Raw genomic sequence first — 22,212 nt, 5'->3', positions numbered from 1 at the left:
GTTTGGTACTTGTTTATTTTATGACCTTCTGCTCAAGTCTTGTTCTGCAAGAAGACACTTGGTCTCTGTCACCAACAAGCCTATTTCAATCCACATCTGTGTTTACAATAAGGAGTGACTATTAACTTGACGCAAGCCTCAAATCCTTGCAGGGCTTGTTTAACTGTTGCAGGCTTGGTACCTTGGAGAGGGATTTGTGTATTATTGCCTACTTTTGGTGGGCAAGCAGGGATCTGAAAAGCCCTATGTACTACCATACAGCCTTGCATATGGTGTAATTGAAACATTAAGATAATCCTTATCTCAATAAAATGGACAATTTTGACTTTTGTACAAAGTTCATCAATCAAGTATGAGTCCTTTTTCAAGATCAAGAAGACCGCATCATTGAGGTCTTTTGTCTTTTTTGTTTCCAGAATACAATTATTGCCCAAAACTAACTTCAAACTTTCAAAAACTTCATTTCTTGCCTGAAGGCAAGCTGAGAGTGAGATAATAAAAATCTGAATAGACAGATTTGCTGGGAATACTTACAGGTAGCTCCACTGGAAATGGGTCAGGGGCTTGATTGATAGGAACTACAAGTTTTCAAGGTGTTGGAAAAACTTCAAGCTCAACTTAAATTTTGAACCCCATACTTGCTCACCAAGTAAGCCCCAGAACACCCAAGTCTCTCTCTCTCTCCACGCACCCAGGCTTGCAAGGGAAAAGTTTTGAACTACGGGCACTCAGTTAAGGGAGTGACTGGTGATTGTAATTATCTCAATTTTTGATCAGCTCATGATGTCTTGTGTATCAAGGAGTTGTATAGAATAAGAATTTTTATGAAGAATTCTCATATATTTACCCACAGCTAGTTTATATCATGACTCAAAATTTGAATCTTCATTGACTATGTGGCACTGTGTAGAGACCACCAATAACCAACATATCAACAGGAACCATGACCCTCTTGCTACAGGTGCAAAGTGATTCCATGAAGGTAGATGATTACTTGTCCATAGCCAGGGTAGCTAGCGACACTGACATTTTGTAAAGTATCCACACCCTACTGTAAAATCAACTAGCAAGTGTGTCTTGGGTTGTAACTTGCAGACCCTCATTACAGGAAAGATACAGGGTGTTAGGACCTGGTCTGGGGGATTGCCTTGTGATGCTTGGGACAAAGGTACAGTGCGGACAATCTGTGTATAACAGATATTGTAGCGTGAGGCAGAGGGACAATAATACAAGGAACAAAAGCCTCTCTAGGTGGCTAAGTGCCATGGCCTGTGAGTTTTCCTCCCTTGATCTGTGACTTGGGATCATAACACAGGATCAGCTACCTGATGGAACAAGATCCTTATCATGCATTGTTCCTTGAAGGGTAGCATGTGTTAAAATGTGGTCAGTTAAATTTGATCAAGACATATAGTGCTGCATCTTGCTCCATGTAGGTGCTTCAGGCACTTTGATGGTAGTTCCACACCAAAAGCCTCAAGATGTAGGGCATTTTCCATTGAAGGCAAGGGGCTGTGAAAGAGGCTTGGCATGTCACAATCAAAACTGTGGCCTAGGTGGATAGCAGAGTGTGGGAATACAAGAATGTGCAGCAGAAATTTTAGCACTGAAAATCCTGGTGTTTCCGTTTGCTAGTCTCTCACAGACTCCACTCTGAAATCTTAGCAAAGAAAATATTTGAGCTCTCTACCATGCCTTGCAGTTCTACCCACTGTCCTGATAGGCTAAGACTGGTATCTTGGGAGCTTATAGTGTACTACACAAACCTGGCAAAGCTGCAAAGTATGGGCCTGGTTGGGGGCCTGGTAGTGGTCCTTCCCTAGGAGGCCGCCCCACTCTACCCTCACCTCTACTAGCTGTTTCAAACTATCCTGGAGGTAGTATAGGAGACCTGAAGATCCCAGAGATTCACTGGGGTAAGGTTCAGCAGTAACAGCCCTTGACTGAGATGGACAGTATATCTTGAATGATCCAAGTTACAGATCCTGTGGTGTGATGATCCTGAGGTGTGAAACATCATTTTTGCTATAAGGATTTTTTTACCAGTCACTATGGCATCTGGGAAAGATGTTGTAATACACATATGGCAACAGAAGAATATGTCCATCAAACATAGAACCAATGAATTCTATCATAAAATACAGAATCACATCTCACCTATATCAGACAGTTGTGTTGTTGGAGGTAAAGTGGATAGCAGGTTCATCAATTGCTGACACAGGAGAATTTTTTTGTTGAAATACTGGATTGCTGCGGACTCTGGAACCAATTCCACACATGGTATAGCACCTGCAGTCCATTTTTCAGACAGTCTGTATGCTGTCTTATCTTTGAAACATCCAAGCTGATGTGGATTGAAACACAAAACCAATAACTTGACCAAGTCTTTGGGGAAGAGGTAGACAATGTGATATAAATTCTGTATAAGAGATGATTGAACTTTCCTCAACATTCTATCTGTGCACTTCAATTTTGCCTCATATCTCTGGAAAATGATCATTCAACAAATCACACCTCAATCAGCATTTTCTTTGATATGTGTCTTTGCCCTCTGGATGCCCTATACACATTCACACTTTGTGGAGCAGTTGGATTCTATACCTCCAGAAGACTTTTACTTCACCTATGATGAAATCATGGAAGTCCTAGAGCCGGAACCTGCACACATATCACCTGATGTACCCAACTCTAATCTTTGGGATGACAATCTTGGATTATCTCACCCAAAACCATATGAAATTGCAACACATGAGACACACAAGCTAACAACACCCACATCAACATCACATCCTTCAGAAGGCCAAATTACAAGTGAAGAACATCACAAACCAACTCATGATATTCTGTCAAACCAAAGAGATCTACTCTCAAACTACGATGAAATTTGGGCAGCCCTGGAGTCTGCACCAGCGCAAACTTCACCTGAGGTACCCGACTTCAATTTCTGGGATGACAATCCTGGAGTATCTCACCAAAACACCTATGGATTAGCATCACATGACACACATGATCCAACAACTTCTACATCCACAGCAGATATTTCAGAAGGTCCAATTACAAGTGAACAACACAACAGACCAACTGGCAATGTTTTGTCAAAACAAAAAGGTCTACTTGTGGAGTCTCTTCCAGGTGAATCATCATCTCCCAATAGGGGTGAGAAGCAAGATCATTCTTTGGAATTACCCAAAATTGAGGCAGTTGACATTGAAAGCTTCATTGTCCATGAACCTGTGAAGCTTTTTTCAAATGCAGCAATAATCCTTGCAGAATTACACAAAGACAAGATATTGGAAGAATCACAGAAAATACTAGATGAGAATCAATTGGAGGAAGCAAGTTTAATTTGGACTGAACAAACAATTCTCCCTTTGGTTTATTTCATAATTTTGCGTCAACCTTCGGTTGAAATGATGAGAAGGACCATGAAAATCACGGCGGTTTACATGGCAGCTTACCATCGAGAGTTTCTTACGGACTCCAAAAAGATTGACTTCCCAAAACTTATGAATTTTTTAATCTGGAATATGGAAATCTTCTATTTGATGTTAGATCCTTTGATAGATTCACGAGTAACCGAGCAAGAAGGAAAAGAACAAGCCATTCTGTTTGGTGGAAGAAGAAATATACATCCATTGTCACGCACGTTCCTCTCACTTCATGACACGCAAGTTCATACAAACACGTTTATCCGGTCAAATCGAAGTGTTCGCCGGTTATTTACAGAAAACCTTTTGTTGGCTTGGAAGCAGGATGTGGAGGCAGGATATGGGAGTTGGATGCCGGGACACGACGGGCCCTTCGGCATATGGGAGCATTGGATACAGAAAGCTGCTCAGATCAGACTGATAGGTCAACAAGACAATCCCTTCCCATTGGAGTCAAACCACAACAGCCTGCTCTTGTTGGACCATCTTCGATTGATGACTATTCAGGGTCCTCCCCGGAAACCTCTCAAGATCGATGGAGTCCACAAGTGGAGCGTAGCACTTGATTATTTCATTCGTGTATATGCACCTGCTCATGGAGTTCAAGAAAATCCTACTTCAGTCAAACTCCTTTCTAAATTACTGGATCTCCATCAGTCTGAATCCGAGGTCCAAAAATTCTGGGCAAGCTTTGACTGGGGTACGTGGCAGCCTGGGAACACAAATCGAAAATTAGGAACCCGTCACAGAAAGAATGTCACTCCAGATCAAGAAACTTCACCTGAAGACTTGTCTTATCGCCTATTACAAGAAATCAAAACCAAATCGAAACCAAAAGAAGATAACTTGAAGCCTTGCACAGGTCAATCATCTCTTCCCCTTCCTAAAACTCATGGTCATCACTCCCCAAATGTTGAACAAAGTGAACAGCTGGACTTTATCATGACCCATGAGCCCTTGGAAGCATATTCAAGGGCTGCAAGAATCCTTGCAAAATATCATACAGTGGGCATATTGGCAGAATTGGGAAAATCGCTCAACTCCGATCAAGTCGTTGAAGCTACCGCCATCTGGGGCAAAGAAATCATCCTTCCGTTTGTTTATTTTATCATTTTGCGTAAGCCATCAGTTGGCATCATGAAAAAAATCATCAGAATCAGCACTGTTATGCTTGTAGCTTACCATCGAGAGTTCCTAATGAGCCCCACAAGTATAGATCCCGCAAAGCTTGTTAATTTTTTGATGTGGCATACAGATGTGCTTGCTTCTTTGCTCGATCTATCAATACCAGAGGCAGAAGAAACAGAGCAATTGCACCAAACTGGCAACAAACGACCTCTAGGCACATTGGCTCGTATATTCCTGTCACTTCACGACCATACAACTTATTATGCCACATTTCACCGCGCATCCACAGAGTATCTTCGATCGTTTGTCGAAAGGCATTTTTCAATCTGGAAGCAAGACCTGAAATTAGGATATGGGAATGTCATCCCGGCCAAACATGCGGAAGCCGACCTCTGGGAGTGTTGGAATTCTAAAGCAACTCGGATCAGACTCTTTACGGAGCAAAACAAAGACCATAACCCTCATGAATCCCTCCATCATCCAAGCCCTTATGTTCGCTTGAGTATCACTGATTGGAATTTTGCTCCGCCATCGATTTCCTCAAGTAAACCTCATGAATTAGACGAGCTGCCACTGTTGTTGACCCAAGAACCCTTTCAGAAATCCCTTCCAATTGATAGAGCTCAACAATCAGCCTTAGAACTCAATCATTTCTTAGATCCACGTCTTCGTAAAGTCGAAGAGGGCCCAGCTTCAGCCAACCTTATCACTAAATTCCTGCATCTCAAGGAGTCTAGAGTAGAGTTTCAAAATTGGAAAAGCTTGTTGATTTCCAGGGATTACGAAAACGAACAAAAAAGAAAAAGAAAATTGGGAGTCCAATCACCTTCGTTTGGAGAACGCAGAACAACAGAAGAATCAAATCACTTGACAACTCAAGGAAGAAAGAAACAAACCAAGTAGAATGTTTTATAATGTATTTCAATCCATTTTTATCATTCATATGTTGCCCCCACGCTACATAAGTTGCTCTTTTGGGATGTAATTTAGTTTCAGAATGCATGCATTACATAGAGAATCAATCTATGACATTCTGATCAAGGAAAGAAGTTTGTTTTGCCATTGGATTTTGTCTATCCTTTTTTACCGTAATCAAAAATTCCATTACCATACATTCGGAGATCATTGTTTTCATTTTTCGTTTGCATCTCGAGCTCAAAGTTGTGTTCCTTTGAGATGTAGAGACTTATGCAACATAAATTTCAATTGTATGTTGGTCCAGTTCTGTGAGCTCTATACACACTACGCCATATGACTAATATACCATGGAGTTTACTAAAGTCTTTGGATTTAGAAAACTCTGATCATTTTCTGAACTCTTATGATCAGAAAACAAACATCAGTGTGGTATGGAATGTTCACTGACAACCCAGGCAGTCAATAGGTCTGAGGTGCAGGACAACTAGTACTGGATGCAAAAGCTTACATGATTTATGTCAAGTGACTCTCACTGGCAGGTGGTATCACTGTGTTTCTTTATTCTTACACTTTCATTCATATGCACGTACTTGAAATTTCTAGAGATCTTGAGATCTCAATGGATGATCCATCTTGCATAGGGTTGAAGAAACAATCCAATACTATATTCATTCCAAAGTCTTGATTAAGTTCATAAAGAAAAAAACTGAGATGGCTTGAATTCAAAAGAGTATATACAATTAGTGTTTTAAGATAATGAAGCCTATTGTAGATACATCCACATTCTGATCCATCTCCCCTGGTTTGAACATGATCCATACACACTGAGCAATCACCTCATTTAGCTTGATTATTTTCTGCTCGGTAGAACTCCATAATCTCAATGCGCACTGTACTTCTGACGGGTGAGTCAAGTCAAAAGGATTACGATGCGTGGGTGGTAAATGGGGGAAGCATTGTACATGGAGCCATGTATCAGTAGCAATTCCAGATGGTACCGAAGTCCTACTATGGGAAAATATTGAATATACTCGAGCAAAGCAATCAGAACCTTTTGAGTCCTTGAAATAGATGCAGCAATTATCGGGGTTTTGAGTGAACGTAGAAATTAGTCCGTCAGTGTGTTCAACCTGTTTATAGAATTGAGCACGAGCGGCTACAGGAGAATAGCCAATTGAGTCGCTCTTGCTCAGTAAGGCCCACTCATCTGGGCGGCGCCATACACATGGTTCTTTCTTACTGTTGTTCAGATAATCAACAAGTAGGTTGAGGACGTCATTCGAAAGAGGGGAAAGCTGGGAATTTGATGGTCGACGCGGCCTTCGCAACAGTGGGCTGTATAAGGCTTGAAGTCGTGAAGTGTACGGTTTTAGAGTCTCAGGTAGTTTATCATCTTCGATCAAAGCCGAAAGATTTGATGCACGGCAGAATTTATGCAGAAAGGTTATCTCAAGCTCAGCTGTTACAATAAGAAATAGAGACAGAGTGGTCAGTGAAGCTCCATTTTAAAAAAGGAATAATGAATCCAAGACTTGCTTACTGATATGATTGTTGTGTTCTGCCTTAAGGATCTGTCCCATTAACCGCTCAAAGGGGAATGACCACCATGCACGCACCGGTCCGAATTTTTCAAGACAATCGGCCAGGTGGACAGAAATGTGATGATTGGGAGCAAGCTTGCAGTGCTGAAAAAGTAAAACAGACCCTTCCAAATATTTTCGAATGTGATAAGGGTAATATTTGATGTGAGTAGAATTAATGACACGTTTGAGTCCTAAGTTCACAACCGAGACTAAGTGGATGAAATTCTTTAGGAGTGAGGTTTTGATATGATCTTTGCCTGACCACATTGGGATTAATACCAATGGAAGCTGCAAGGTGATCAAGCTTCTCCATTCGTCTGCTTTCAGCTTCCCAAACGATGCTTTACCTAAGACGGGAATGGGACGTTTGATCCAAGTCGGAGTATGCATCTTGGGGAGTATCGAGTTGATGTGACGAAGTACTGTAGCATCAAAGATGATCTCCTTGAGGGGTGGGGGATTCCATTCTCCCTTCCACCCAGAGTCATCGAAGGGATTGAATTCTTGATCGCTTGATGATGTATCATTTGAAAACTCAATATCGTTGAGATTTTGATCCAATCCTTCGGGGTCTCTTTCTGAATCAAGTACGGTTGAATTGCGAACACGGGGTAAAGGTTCTGAGTGCTCAGCGACAAGCTTCAGAAGCTCGACAGTACTAATCGGTGGTAGCTTCTCTTCATCATTTTGAAGATCTTTCATCGCCCAAAAACGTCGAACATGCCAAGAGGATAGACCTAGAAGTAAGTTGTGCATTGAATCTACAACGTGATAATCAATGATATTCCAATAATCTAATTCAATGAGCACTGAGTAGCGTAATCCGTGTGTTTTGAATATCTTTTTGCGTTCTTTAACTGTCTTAGCATCACGGGCCTCACATGCCCATTTGTGATGTTGACACCACGTACAAGGTTCCCACGAGTTTTGATCAAAGTTGTTGATTTCGTTTTTCTTGAGGAGACAGAACGAGCAGAAAAAAGTTGCAGTAGCGCTGGGGAATCCAAGGCAGCGGCGGAGAGATGGAATATCGGCAACAAAAACTAACAATGCCGCTCTGATAAGACGTCCATCCTGGTATTCGTGAGTTCGAGAGACGAGTAAGCCTGTTGACCACAAGACTTGAAGTTCAGTGACAAGTGGTCGTAGGATCCAATTCATTTGCTCGAGCGAGGGTTCACAAGGTCCGGGAGCGATCCCCACTACAAAGACGTTCTCGGGTTGATGTCGAAGATCGGGAGGGAGACTTAAACAAACAAGAATCACAAATGTGATAGAAGTGTGATGCCCACTTTTTTTATTACCGAATGGGTTGATTGCATCCACAAAAAGAGCAAAGGTTAAGTTACTGCTATTACTTGTAAATTGGCTCCAATCTGGACCGCGGAACTCCTTCCATAGTCGAGACTGATAAATGTCTTGTATATTGGCGGTTGGATCGAAAGGTTTCGAAGATTCTGCTGCTGAAACCTCAAGCTCTTTTTTGATTCGAGGTCGAGAGAGGAGACGCGCAATCCAATCTGAGAGGCTCTGAAATGCGTAACGGCGAGCAGGCTTCTGTACACCACGTATATATTTGAATAGAGGCTCGCCACATATCGAGTCTGAAAATTCTGGCTCGTTGTCTTCTGAAGGAAGAGAAGGGGTGTTGTCGTTTGGATCAACAGAATCGGAAGGTCCACCCGGGATATTTGCAATACAATGATGACAGTGAGATGGTGCTCGATTCTCGGGGTACATCGCAAAGCACGAGGAACAGCAATTCAGATATTGTAGGACGGGATCGAGCTCTAACCATCGGAAAGTTGTTGTAGCTGAGCTAGGAATTTTCTTGAGAGTGGCAGCTTCTTCAGGAAGAATCTGACGGATCGGTGACTTTGTAGGTAAGATTCCATGTGTTGTAGATAGCTCAATCGTGATGGTCTGGATATCAAGGATCCATTTCGTGATTGAATTTGAGGATTGTCCGAATACGTCGAGAATGGAAGCAGTGAGAGCTGCATGAAGAATAAGTGGATTTGCTGATTTCAAATCGGATTCATGAAAGTGATCTGGAAACAGTAAAAAGTAATTGTGTAACAGATCAGTACGGTCAGTCATGAGATATTTGACTAACACGGTATACTGAAAAAGCTACCAACCACAATCAAACACCGTTTGACCTGAAGATTTTGCCAAGGCTGCCTCAGAGCACGTTTTGGTGGACTTGGACCGTGATTTGGGAAGAGAATCAGTTGCAGGGATTGTTGGTGACTCTACCTCGGGCGCTTGGTTGAACATTTCGTCATCTGAGCGACCTGAACGATCTATTGAGGATCTTCCGTGAGGATGTTTGTCATCCGGATGTCAATCATTATGCGGAGTAGAAGGTAATGAGGTGATACGTAATTGTCTCAAAGGCGACAGCAGGTTATCTTGAGCCGAATTGATTGATGATTTGTTTGAGTGGGTTGGGGTACGAGGTGATTTTGGTAAGCTGTTTCAAAAATCAGCGCGTTGGTGAGCAGCACGTGTCTCGGGCAAAACCTCAACCCCAGGGTGGTAGGTTCCGTTGGCGTCGGGATATTCTTCCTGAGAACATTTGTAAGCAACACACGTACACACAACTCGATGGACTTGTTTGATTTGATTTTGCGGAGGCATTCGAGAACAGCAATCAAGCAACAATCAATTTCACGGATGATAATACAAAGTCGAGATAATTCTGGGGTGTTTTAACGTATATGAGACCTTTAAAAGAAGAAAAAAAAATCAAAGAAAAATTTATTTTTGGGTTTTAATGTAATATATATGATCGGACATTCAAAAAAAAGGCATGATGAGGGAGTCTCTTGAATAGGAGTAAGGGTTGAGTCCAAATTTAAAAAAGGTGGAAGAAAAGTGTGAGCGAACACAAATACTGCACGATTAAAAATACAAGACATCTTTATCTGGGGTCATGAGCGTATGAAAACTAAGAAACTTCTGATGAAATCAGTGCTTGTTTGACAACTGTGAACAGTGTGGCTGTAGATCATTAGACATGATTGGTTTTCTGCAAATACAAATGCATATCCAGTCAGTTCTTCTGCTGAATACTAAAGCAAATTTATCAGAAGACGTATGAAGAAGTCTGAAGCTTACACTTTGCATGCTCCTCTTTGTCTTCTTCCATAGAGTCCCCTACAAAATCCAATGCGGTCAAATCCAAAAGGGTGTAATGATACCCAAGGATAAGGGGACTATTAGGAGTCCCGTCGTGAACAAACTTGATATATAGGTCCGTAAGGCAGCCCTTATTCATAGCCAATGAACGTACAAACACTCGAGGTGCAAAATATCGCAAAGAAAGAAGAATGTCCTCCATACTTTCACTCTTGAGTCTGTTGATAGGGACAGTCCGAGGCCTCTTTGTGAAGCAATCACTTGCAGGAAGTTTAAGGTGAGGGTCGACTTAAGTCTTGTATAGAATTAAAACATCATCGATAGTGGCACCGGGCGATACATCGGTTTTGGGTGACTTGCTTGCAATTGCTTTCACAAGCATCGGGCGAGTGGTTTTGCGGCTCAGTGGGTCAAAATCGAGGTCTGTTGCATCCGTATCCATAGGCGCAGAAGGAGGAGGTAAGAGATACGGTTTGAGGAGGGGGCGCACTTCGTCAATAAGGACCTTCTTGAGTGCATCTTTTTTATCACCAGGTCGACTCTTCGTAGCAGGATTGAAAAGGTATATAATGTTATAGCAGTGTAACTTCAAAGGCTTGTGGCTGACAGAGTCAAAGTCGTAGGTAAGAAAGATTCGCGCCTCTGTCGCAAGAGATTGAACCTTGGCAGCCACCGGGTCTTCTGGAGGTGGACGTCGGAAACGTTGGGCCGATGCAAGAGGAGAGGTTTGACCAAGTTTTGGACCTTCGGCAGGCGGACTGAGGGGTGAGGCATTTGCTGAAGTGGGGTTACGTGTTCTTGGTGGCATGACGGCGAGTCTGAAGGTCTATCCATGAAATCAAAGATCATCAAAAATTTCCAAACAAATGATCAGCATGTATGTTAGTAGAAAAACAAAGACAACATAACACACTTCAAACTTTATCAAATGACCAGACAAGATGAAAGGAGAGAAGAAAGACGAGATTGCGGACTGCTTGGTCAACAAAGACTTTGATGGTAAAGGCAATATCAGCTACTAATTATATGATGATTCTCTTTTGAAGAGCCAGCAATAAAAGCGAAAAAGACCAACAAAAAAAGCACGGCAAGTTGATGGAAGATGAAAAAATCAACATCAAGGAGCAACATAGGCCTTTCTATATATCGTGTCTCTCCCTCCTTCTTTGTTTATACATCCTGGATGGCAAGCATACACGTGTAAGTGATTACCATCGACTGTTTTCCTTTGTTTGACCCATTGAGAATTCGGTCCAAGTAACACATTGACCAGCAAAATCATAGATACTGATCTGTGACCCTGAACCATTGTTTGGTTGTCATGTAGCTCAGGTAATTGCCAAAAGGAGAAATGTGGGACTGACTCATGGAAGTTTCTGATCAGTCGATCTACATTCATAAATTAAAAGCGTGAAAGGCTCTTTGTCAGTGGCTTCTAAGTCATGAAGGATGCTGCAAACAACTCATGATGCGACTGTAGATTTGGGGTCGCGACTTAACTCCAAATACGAAGAACTTCTCCTTTGAAACATAATTTGAAGGTGCGGGTCAGTATCTAATGCTTCATGGATTCATCCCTTCATATCAAATCTCTAGAGGCCTGATTCTTTCTCCATCTTACTTCAGAATAGTGCCTCAACACTTATTTTTGACTCGTCTCTTCTGCTTTCCCAGCAGGAAATCTCTCTTCTTCGATCAATCCTAAATCCATTCTCTCATAATTATGTCAGAACCCAGTGCCAGAGGTACTCTTGAAAACTTTCTCGGCCCCAGCGCCCCATCTGTTGGTAAACAAACTATGCTTGACTGGTTGCGCATTCATCATCCAATGACTCCCATAAGATCAAATCTCAGCAAAGGCGAGGTAGCAAAGAAAGTTCGAGAGAAACAACCTGAATGTCAGTTCAACTTTTTATCTCCCTCTTTCATCTCCTCAAATTGTTGTTCATTTTTTGACTTTGAGGATGCTCATGACGATGTGGGTTCTCGATAGTTTTCCCTGATCCGACCTCAGATGCCCCAGCGGTTGCTTTCCCAATCATCAACATGTATCCCACTCTTGAAGATCTTCGGGTATCCTCTCCTATCACCTCTGAGCCTGTGAAGCCAAAAGAGCCATTAGTAAAGCGCTCTGCATCTCAAGATTTAGAATTTTCCTATCCACATAAGCGCATAGGAATTGGTCAGTCGTTTCTCTTTTTTTGTCAAATACCATACATACATACTGACACTTATTAACAAAATTAGGAATGGAAGCAAAGCCGGAGAGTGAAGTTTGTGACACGTCTACATCAAAGATTATAAAAAAGAAAAAAGTGAGCATCAAACCTTTGATTTAATCACTTTCCAACTCTGTTCATTGATTATGATTTCCTGTAGCAGTCCTCAAGCCGCCCCAAGACGGCAAAGAGAACTACTGTTTGTCAACGATCGAAGCCAATTGTTTCCAATCAGATGGACAGCGTGTCCATCTCTTCACCAAAAGTTTCATCGATTTTGAGTCTTAGTAATGAAGACGAAAAAAAAGAACTTGAAGGACTGAAGCAATCCCTCTTTGCGCCTCTTATAAATGATCAAAATGGTACTTCGCACAATCCGACTTCAAAAAATTGGAGTGTGCCCAAAGTTTCTCCCATCAAAAAAGAAAGTAGCCTGATGAATACGTTTTTCAACATTGGCCCGAATCACTCACAAGGCCACCAAGGCTGGAATCAATTGAGATTACAAGAACCACTCAACCACGCCAAAGAAGCAAACCCAGCTCATGTCTCAGAAGATATGGATCTTATTCAGTTTTCTGATACCGAAGTCTTTGAAGTGGGAAATCTAGGTAACTGTCTCTCTCTATTCCTTCAACATTTGTTAAAAAATGCTGAAATCTTACAAACCATGCCCAGTGATCGGCCAGGATATCCCAGCTATCAATGCAAAGGGAAATCTTTCACCCTCAAACAAGAAAAGCGGTGTTGATGTCTTCAAAGAGGAGCAACAGCGAGAAGAGAAAGGTAAGTTCAAAAACAAGTAGGTCAATATTAAGCAACCATATTTCTCATCAAATCATCCATCCAGTGCAAACTCTAGAACGACGATTAGCTCATCTTGAAAGTTCACTTGAAGAGATGGAGCAAAAGGCCAGTATAAAACTTTTCCAAGATCTCCAACAACAACAAGCAAATGGTATGTGTTTTCCTATCTTCTTTAGCAGATCAAAACTCTTCAAGCTGACTCCTGTGTATTCTAGCCGGCACCGCTGAACAGCATTCTTCTAAGCTAGATGAAGCAATGCAGAAGATTTCAATTCTTGAAACTAAAGTTAATGATCTTCAAGTAGACACAATCGACCTACAACACGAGTTGGACATTGCTTACGTCTTGATAAGAGGACAGGCGCGAGCACTGAAGGAGTTACAGTCGATCCTAGAATGGTTGGAAAAAATGAAAAACTCGACTGGAAGCACAGGTCCGTGCGCTGAGCAGTTACACAGAGATGATGTCGGACACTGGCCTTTACAGACTCTTCAACATCGACCAATATTTGGACAACTTTCTCAAGATGAAGTTTTGATTACTTTCAGCCTTACTTCAATGTCGATATCGAATCTCTCGACGATGGCCATACCCTTTCACCTATCTCATCCGGTTTTCCTGTTTGTCCCATTCCTCCATCCTCGCCTATCAGCCACCAGCTTCAAATCTCGTCAATAACAGCAAAATCACCAAAATCACGATGAACAACCCATCAAACCCTTCACACACCCCGAACAGCGCAGGCACGTTGACCAACAACGAAGCGCCACAATTGCCGAGGCATATCGAGGGCCAATGTGTACACAAGTGGTCAGTTCTTTTCGGTTGTTGTCTTTCTTTTGATTTTTATTCTGTTTTCTTCAATTGTTTTTGGGTTTTTATTCTGATTACTTCGATTGGTCAGGCCTAGTCCGAATGATCCAACTCAAACTGTGTTTTATCATCAAGCCAGTTGGTGTGAATGGTCTCTACGACCGGGAATGCCGCCAACACCTCCTAATTTGTCGAACCCGATGGGCCCTGGAACTATGACCTTGGGGATGATTAGCCCGTCTCCACAACCAAGAAGCAACGGACTGCCGATGAATCATGGTCTTAGGCGTGAAGATTCAATGGATTCATTGCAGTTCAATCCGACTCGTAGTATGATTGGAGAATCGACTAATCAATCCCGTCCAAGCGCTAATGCCAACATCACTCCAATTAATCCCAATCGTCACATCTTGAATCCGAACTTCAGTCCGATCAATCAATTGGATGCGATATTGAATCCTGGTCTTAGCCCAAACAGTTAAACTCATCAGGCCCTCAATTCCGGCGTCAGTCGTGGTAATTCCTTTACAAATCCTTTGCCCAGCTTGGATTCACCACAGCTTGTCCAAACGCCTCAAAATCACTTTCAGCAAGTCAGAAGTACCCCTCTGGATGATAGATCTCTTGCTTCTTGGGGTTCACAAACTCATGTTTCCGAAACCTCCAACAACTCAAGCTTTGGATTATCCCAAAGGCATTTGAACATTTACCAATCTCAAACGTCCGATATGGTTTTACCCAGTCGCGAGAGCTCTGTAGCTCTGTGTTCAGACAACGAGTCCGATCAAATGGATCCTGCACCTGCGGAATCCGAAGACGCACGTGGTGGTAACATGCCTTGGGAGCCTCTCAATGATGGTGCTAACGATGGTGAGTGTTATGTCATCAAAAATGTTTCAATGATAATGATTAATGGGTGGTTTTCATACGCAGAACCTTTGGAGCGTGAGATGTGGCTTAAATATGTGGTACATTCTAAACAAGGCGTGGATCCGACTAAAGGACCTAATGTAGCTAAAAACCGAGCTCCAAAAATTTTTACTCACACTTTCAAAGCGCGCAAGTTTTCAATCGATATCAACAATGAATCCTTCTCAGACTTGAAGTCCACTCTATTTGAGTACTCTGACCAGATGGGTAAAAATGCTGCCGGTAACAGCTTCATCTTCAAAGTGGCCGACTCGACCAACTCGGTTATCTACTTGGCCTACATTCATAGTCACGCAGTGTACAGTAAAGGCCACGAGGCGGAACTCAAATCAGATGAAGATGTGAAGAACTTTTTCCGTGCGCTTGCGACTCATCCGACACGCACCTCTGGAATCGATGTAATGATGGTGGATCCCAACAAGAAGAAGTTGGAGGCTGAAAAGGTAAAGTTGCATTTCGATATACATATTCTTAACATATAAAGATGCTAATCTTTTTTTTATGGCTAATAGAGTCTATCCATTGGCCAACATCAATTACTTGCAAAGAACATCAACAACAATGTCAACACCACGTTATCCGATCTAGCCCATACCACACCTGAGGACCCGGCCGACAAAGCCCTGGCAGAGTTAATGTTAAAGTATAGCACCGCCAACAACAACAATGCTGAGGGATGGCGGGTTTATAAACATGACGATGTAACAAAAGTCATGCCCATGAATTTCCAACTCTTAGGAATATGGGCCGAAGAAATGGTATGTGAATTGATTATATGCCTCTGCCTCTGATTAACTGACTCACGAAGTATATTCATTGGCACACTGCAGGTTAAGGATCCAGCGGTAACTGTCGACATCCCGCCAGACCTTCCAGGTTTCCAATGGAGTGACCTCAAAAAACCGGTGACCTTACAGACTCTGCTCACTAGCAATGAACCTGTCGAACCTGTCATCGATGGCATCGATGACTTCTCACCAATCAGACCGGGTACCATCTCCGAAGCCCAAGGCTATGACATCGTAGTGGATCCATACGAACTCGAGCGCATTAGGACCCATGCCACGATGGAGGACTACATGGCCTTTGCGGGAGTACGAGTTGGCAAGGTTGACGAAGCCGTTCAATTACTGTTAGACAACAATATAGAGCGTTTTGATGCTTTTTTGTATCCCGAAGAGACCGGCTTGAAAGATATCATTGACATGGGAATCAAACGCGGAACTGCTATGAGACTTATGAATTCGGCCCGCCGCTTTTATCGACATCTCATTGAAGACGAGATCAACAACCCAAGAGAACCTTTCAATTCAAGCATGTGCTTTTAATTGATTTATGCTCATTTGAATTTTAACTTAGAAATTATCATCGCACCATTCTCAATACATGAATATTAGAGGATTTATCTGTTATCTGATAGTTGAACAACCTTCAAACATGAAAAGGTTTGTCAAAGATAGAATGCGTAGAATTCCAAAAAAAACCTTACGCTATTGGTCTCCCTCCCATTTATAAATCCCCTTTCAAAAAAGTGATTCGTAGTTTGTCTCTCCATTTTAAGGTGATTCTTAGTTTGTCTCTCCATTTATAACACACATATCAGTGTTTATCATGTAGTAGCTCTATGTTTACAAAACCCCAAAAAAATTGTTTTGCTGTTCCTTTTCTATTAAAACCAAAAAAAGTGTTTCGCAAAGGTAATGAAATCAAAGTCCTATTGTTCATAAATCACAACGTGGTCATTGATATGTGCCCTGCGAGAAAACACCTAAGTGAGTGAGCTTTGGTGATAGGTGATGGGACATAACCTATCACCTTATCACCTCTCTATCGCATCAAGAGATTTGGTCTTTTATAGAGAAAAAAAAAGACCAAATCAAAACATATTACCCAGGTGTTTCCCAGCGAAAAGAACATCCAAAAAGATGTGTTTTCGGAGGCACTTTGAAGGCACCCGAGTGCTTTAAACACTAACAAACAAAGATCTTTCTGGATCGTGCTTTTCAATCAAAAACAATTTGATTGAAAAGCACGTTCTAGATCATGCAACAACATGATTTAATAGGCAATATTAATCAAGGTATTTTTATTCGTGTAAGAAGAAATATTACAAATACCAACAAATCAATCACAAACTTCTTGATCTGAACCAAGACAGATCAAAGAAACAACATTATCTAAGGGAGTTCTAAAGAATCAAAGACAAAAAAATTTTTCATGACTTGACTAATCAAAAGAATCTCATCGATGATGTAGAAAACCAACCACGTAAACCAACTAACAAATTTATTTTCTTATCTTGAAAATTTCAAAAAAATAAAACGATAACTTTTTTTTTATGACTTAATTTTTAAAAGGGATCAAACCGATAACTAGAGACAGTAACAACGTAAAGTGGAAAATAAAACTTTCGAGTGGAAGTTGTTTATCAAACAAAACATCTTGAGATGATCTCTTGATTAAAGAGATCATCTCAAAACATCTTGCAAAATCTCATGATTAAAGAGATCATCAATGATCTCTTTAATCAAGTTGCTCCGATTAGGCGCCTGTTGTATACCCAAAAAAAACATATTAAATCTTGAAATATCTTTATGACGAGATAAAATTAATGTGGATTACTTACCAGGCTAAGGTGGAAATTGTTGATTATATCGATCCCAATAAAACTGGGTTACATAACCGCTGGATACAATCAGTGGCTGCATAAGAGGTCTGGTCATCACTCGGCCAGCAACACCAAGTATATATCTACATTTATCATTCTTGTAACGCCAACGTTGCTCGCGTTGTAGTCGCTTTTTCATACAATTGAACGCCTTCTCAATCGGATTCAAGTCGGGCGAGTACGCAGGCAAGTATATTAACAATATGCCTTTCTCCCGACATAATTCTTCAATCTTCCCACCATGATGAATCTTCGCATTGTCTAAGATCAGAACCGACTTTGGCGCAGGGTATGGATTCATGACGGGAAGCTGTTGAAACAGATGATAATTCCATCAGTTTCATAATTCAATGTGACAAATTCGGATGCCGACTTACCAGTTTACGAGCTAGGAAAAGTTCTACGTGAACACGCTCAACCGGCCCTTTCACTACGGTGCCTGCGATCATGCCTTGCTCGCAAACAGCAGGCAGGATGGTCCAGTGATCATTCTCCTGGTAGCGAGTGGCACGGACTGTGCGAGTACCCGTTGGTGCCCAGCTTTTTTTTCTCGTAGCATCTCGTCCAACGACGCCGGATTCGTCTACACAAGTATATTCATAAACAAAGTCAGTTTCATAAATAAAGTCAGTTGGTAAAGGTAAGCACAGTGAGTGATTCAAAAGTAGGTGAACACCCACCGATAAAAACCAAATATTCCGCCGGGATATTGGCAATTCGCTTAACAAACTTAACACGCTCCGCCAGGGATTGTTTCTGGTGAACTCCTCGTGTGACAAGCAAGGATAAACCGAGTCGGGTCTTGAGTGCGCGAGAAATCGTGGACCTGGAAATGTCAAGGCCGGTGATCTGAAGGAGGCGACTTTGAATCTCATCGAGGTATAAAGAAGGCTCATGGGTAATTATGTCTTTCAAGAGCAAGAGGTGATCGTCAGATAGAGCGTGTGGTTGGCCTCGTGCTCCGTATGTGGCTGGATCTGCGATAACTCGATTGGTGCGGATAAATAAAGCCTTCCATCTTGCAAATGAATTGTACGAGATCTTGGATCCAAGAGTTTGGTTGATGTGGGCATGACTGTGGCCTTTGATAGCCATTCGGATGGCTACAGACTTGAGGTCCTCAGAATAATGTCGAAACGGCATGATTGGACGGTTAGCGATTGTGAAAACGGGCAGAGAAACGGCGGATGGATGGCTGGGAGAATAAGCCAGAGCCATCAAAAGGGGGGGGGGTCGCCAAAAGAGCCGTGGCCATCGTGGTGGTCCAGAGCTGTCAAAAGAAGGATGAGTGAACCACGAACTAGAATCCTTTGACACACCTCCTCTGTGCACTAATGCTCAGCACGGACCCCGACCTCGACTCGACCTCGACTCGAACTGACACCTCCTCTCTCCAAACGTCACCCTACAGCTCCGCGCACGGACCTGTGCTTCCAGTCGAGTTTTTCATTTTTTCCAACCATTCTAGGATCGACTGTATTAGGACCTGGAAAGACCCTTGACGATTATTATGATGTTGATTCTGAATCTGATTCCGTGGAACAAGATGATGTTTCACCTACCAATGACACTTTGGTTTCAGATTGACAGATTCCATAGTTTATCATTGTTGTGCTATCATATAATTAGTTATTATCTCTAAAGTTTTCACGTTACTCTGTCTTTTTATAAAATTTCATATAAACTTCAGACCTTATCCCCAATTCTTGACAAGCAATTGAGAGTAATTTAGATGACACGCTCATGATCAACCCCTTGTAATACCAATTCAATCAATCAAGAGTTGAACTTGCTGTACTATGATCTTAACAAACTACACAAATGGATCAAACTTGCCACTTTGAAAAACATTGTAAAACCCAGCATTCAAACCACTCAAACACATCAAATGATGTACAGTGGTGCATATTTCATGTTGAAAGCATATGTGCAAATACCAATTCATTGAACTAATTGAATTGAATTGATGAATTCCAAGAGATCCGTATGGAGGTCCAATGCACCACTCTTGTAACAACCTGATCAGGATTGGATTGCTTTGCTTGATCAAGAGAATTGAGGACTATACACTATTTCCTATTGGATACGACACAAAGGAATGCAATCACTCAAAAGTCGAGTTGTATGCAACATATAGTCATTTCCTTATAAGAACCACCTAACAACAATCGGACGGTGTAATCTGATTATAATCACCTAACAACAATTGGACCGTGTAATCTGAATAATCACCTACCAACAATTGGATGTTGTATATGTGACTAAACAATCAACCATCACCGGTCTATCTCTCATGATGGCCTTGTTGCTGTGTTTCTAATGATAGTCACCACCAAACTTATGAAAGGCACGCAATAGAGCACATCTTTTACACAATATCAATTATTCATGCCTTGATATTACCGTTCGGAAATCACTCTGGCAACACTAACAAAGGCTGGAGGATATAATGATTCCATTGATTAACTATATCAGAAGTCCAACATGTTACACGATAGTTCAGATTGTGACTACAAAACCCACATAAATAAAGTGTGTTCTCCCATCGAGACTACCTACCTCCGCGCACTTTTTTATCTAAGACTCTTGATTCCTTTTTTTCGTATGATTCTCACATTCCCAACACTTTCTCTATTTTCGGTCTTCATTTAATCACCAAAAGCTGCCCATGTCATCCCAGGGACCTTCTTCAGGCAGGCGGGTCCTCCGGGGTCAACGTCGCAATATCACGAATACCGTTGCTCATCAAAATGAAAATGATTCCAGCACCAAAGCGGTCAAGCGCAAAAAGACCAGTGATCCAGAAACAGAGCCTGGTATGTTCAAGAGAAATATCATCTTTCAAAGTATCTGATCAATGGCTTATTGGGACTTGCTGATCTTTCTGTCAAGTCCAGTCTCTGAGAGAGATTCCCTTGAGAGGCTCGGATTTTCAGTCGAACCCAAGACAACCCGTGAAAGGGTTCTCAATCTTCTTGGCAAGCATGTCACCAAAAAGAGACCACGCCTTTCCAGCCAGTCGCTTCGATCTAGGAGGAAGTCAACAGTCAACTTACCTTCCGATGATCCAGTGCAAACCATTATCGTCCCTTCAACCAATCAACTCAACTATGAACAATTCAACACTCCCAGCTGATTGATATGCTGAAAGATGTTGGATTAGACACGAACGGATTTAGCAGAATTGAACTTCTGAAGAACTGTAACAGCTATCATGACTTGAGTAAGTATCATCTGGATACAATTTCGAAGTGCTCCAGTTACTGAAACCTTTTCCTTCATCCAGTTACGCCCCCTTTGGTGTCACAAAAACAGTTTGGTCAACCTCTCAACAACTCATTCGATTTCACACCTGCAACGCACAACTTACATCCTATCCAAGCGAGTAAGTTTCAACCCAAATTTTGTCTCATATTCTGTCATCCAAAATTGATCTCCTTCTATCCCCTTATTTTCAGCCCAATCAAATACACAGGCTACGCATATCTCAGCTACTATCACCCCTGAAGCTGGCTCTTCAGTTCCATTTATCCCGAGCAGGGAGCACAACCGACTTTTATACCCTCGACCACACCCTACCATACTCTCCTCTACTTCACCAGAACCAAAATCGAATCAGGACAAAGGAAAATCTAAAGCAAGAAGTCCCACACCTTCAATTTCTGACTGGCACCCCGACGATGACGGCACAGACCAATCCGATACTGAGGCTGATCACACTCATGTACATTCCCGCCGCCCCTCTCCTAGTGTGAAAGCTCGAAAAAGCGGCCCTTCTCCTACTAAGAACCCTGCGTCAGATATTCCACAAGCAAAGTAAGTCTCTTGCTCATATAACAAGGTTGGAAACACTTCAATGCTTACTTTTGACTATCCCACTTTTATCACTTTTGATTCCGTATATTCAAATTAGCTCCACTATGCCCGAGAGCAGAACACCAGATATCGAGAACCTCCACTTACTTTTGATACGAACTAACCAAAAGGTCAAACACCTTGAAAGCGAATTCAAAGCATTGACTAAAGTTGTGCACAAGTTGAGTGCATTGCTTGGCAATAGTGATTCTACTCCGAGCCCCAGCAAAAGACGTGGAGGACGTACTGCAGTAAGTTTTTTGTTCATACATCACAAATGTCGAATCACATGACCAATGTCTAATTTTTCACATGTTTGATTATGTAGGATCGCATCAGATTTCATGTTGACACACTGCTAGGCATCAAAGAAGGCTCAAAGCTGCCCGATCCGACAGACGATACAACGAATGTACCAGAAGACCCTTCCACATCAGGAACTCGCGACGAAACTGATCCTTGCTTCCCTTATGAGAACGGACCCGGTCATAAGGATGCAACACCTCAACAGCTTCAAATCATGAAGAACATGCTGGAAGCTTCAGGTCTATCAAGCTTTCGTCCAGATTTCTCGAAGTCAGAAGCATCGAAGGAAAATAAGTTGATTTGGAATATTGGTTTACAAATATTCTATAAGTTGGTAGAGTGTGGGGAGTATAATGGAGTGGCTATCGGTGGAGTAAATGATGCTCACATAACAAAATGTTTGAAGACCTAT

The 22,212-nt window shown here is 41.9% G+C and overlaps 5 protein-coding genes across 5 annotated transcripts; 3 read left to right on the top strand and 2 right to left on the bottom strand.

Moving 5' to 3' along the window:
• Positions 1-2,492: 2,492 nt before the first annotated feature.
• MELLADRAFT_66379 (uncharacterized protein) lies at positions 2,493-5,459 on the top strand (the record flags this gene model as incomplete). The annotated part of the gene is made up of 2 exons (XM_007414340.1): positions 2,493-4,478; positions 4,722-5,459. The coding sequence occupies 2 exons, from the start codon at positions 2,493-2,495 to the stop codon at positions 5,457-5,459; spliced, it is 2,724 nt and encodes a 907-aa protein (XP_007414402.1).
• A 755-nt stretch (positions 5,460-6,214) lies between these two features.
• On the bottom strand, positions 6,215-9,700 carry MELLADRAFT_110191 (uncharacterized protein; the record flags this gene model as incomplete). The annotated part of the gene is made up of 4 exons (XM_007414253.1): positions 6,215-6,713; positions 7,593-7,752; positions 8,602-9,108; positions 9,658-9,700. 4 exons carry the CDS (start codon positions 9,698-9,700, stop codon positions 6,215-6,217), a joined length of 1,209 nt encoding a protein of 402 aa, XP_007414315.1.
• Positions 9,701-10,010: 310 nt separating this feature from the next.
• On the bottom strand, positions 10,011-11,009 carry MELLADRAFT_110190 (uncharacterized protein; the record flags this gene model as incomplete). Its single annotated transcript, XM_007414252.1, has 3 exons — positions 10,011-10,063; positions 10,181-10,445; positions 10,809-11,009. The coding sequence occupies 3 exons, from the start codon at positions 11,007-11,009 to the stop codon at positions 10,011-10,013; spliced, it is 519 nt and encodes a 172-aa protein (XP_007414314.1).
• A 1,238-nt stretch (positions 11,010-12,247) lies between these two features.
• Positions 12,248-16,299, top strand: MELLADRAFT_66378 (uncharacterized protein; the record flags this gene model as incomplete). Its single annotated transcript, XM_007414341.1, has 11 exons — positions 12,248-12,383; positions 12,449-12,516; positions 12,581-13,031; positions 13,099-13,206; positions 13,295-13,378; positions 13,443-13,605; positions 13,910-14,038; positions 14,133-14,503; positions 14,636-15,414; positions 15,484-15,729; positions 15,802-16,299. The coding sequence occupies 11 exons, from the start codon at positions 12,248-12,250 to the stop codon at positions 16,297-16,299; spliced, it is 3,033 nt and encodes a 1,010-aa protein (XP_007414403.1).
• Positions 16,300-20,123: 3,824 nt separating this feature from the next.
• Positions 20,124-20,779, top strand: MELLADRAFT_110188 (uncharacterized protein; the record flags this gene model as incomplete). Its single annotated transcript, XM_007414342.1, has 3 exons — positions 20,124-20,171; positions 20,302-20,455; positions 20,532-20,779. The coding sequence occupies 3 exons, from the start codon at positions 20,124-20,126 to the stop codon at positions 20,777-20,779; spliced, it is 450 nt and encodes a 149-aa protein (XP_007414404.1).
• Positions 20,780-22,212: the final 1,433 nt, after the last annotated feature.

The sequence above is a fragment of the Melampsora larici-populina genome, assembly GCF_000204055.1.
Source record: "Melampsora larici-populina 98AG31 unplaced genomic scaffold MELLAscaffold_42, whole genome shotgun sequence".
NCBI classification, from domain to species: Eukaryota; Fungi; Basidiomycota; class Pucciniomycetes; order Pucciniales; family Melampsoraceae; genus Melampsora; species Melampsora laricis-populina.
Note: the sequence above shows the minus strand (reverse complement) of the source record. Positions and strands in the feature narration are given on the sequence as shown.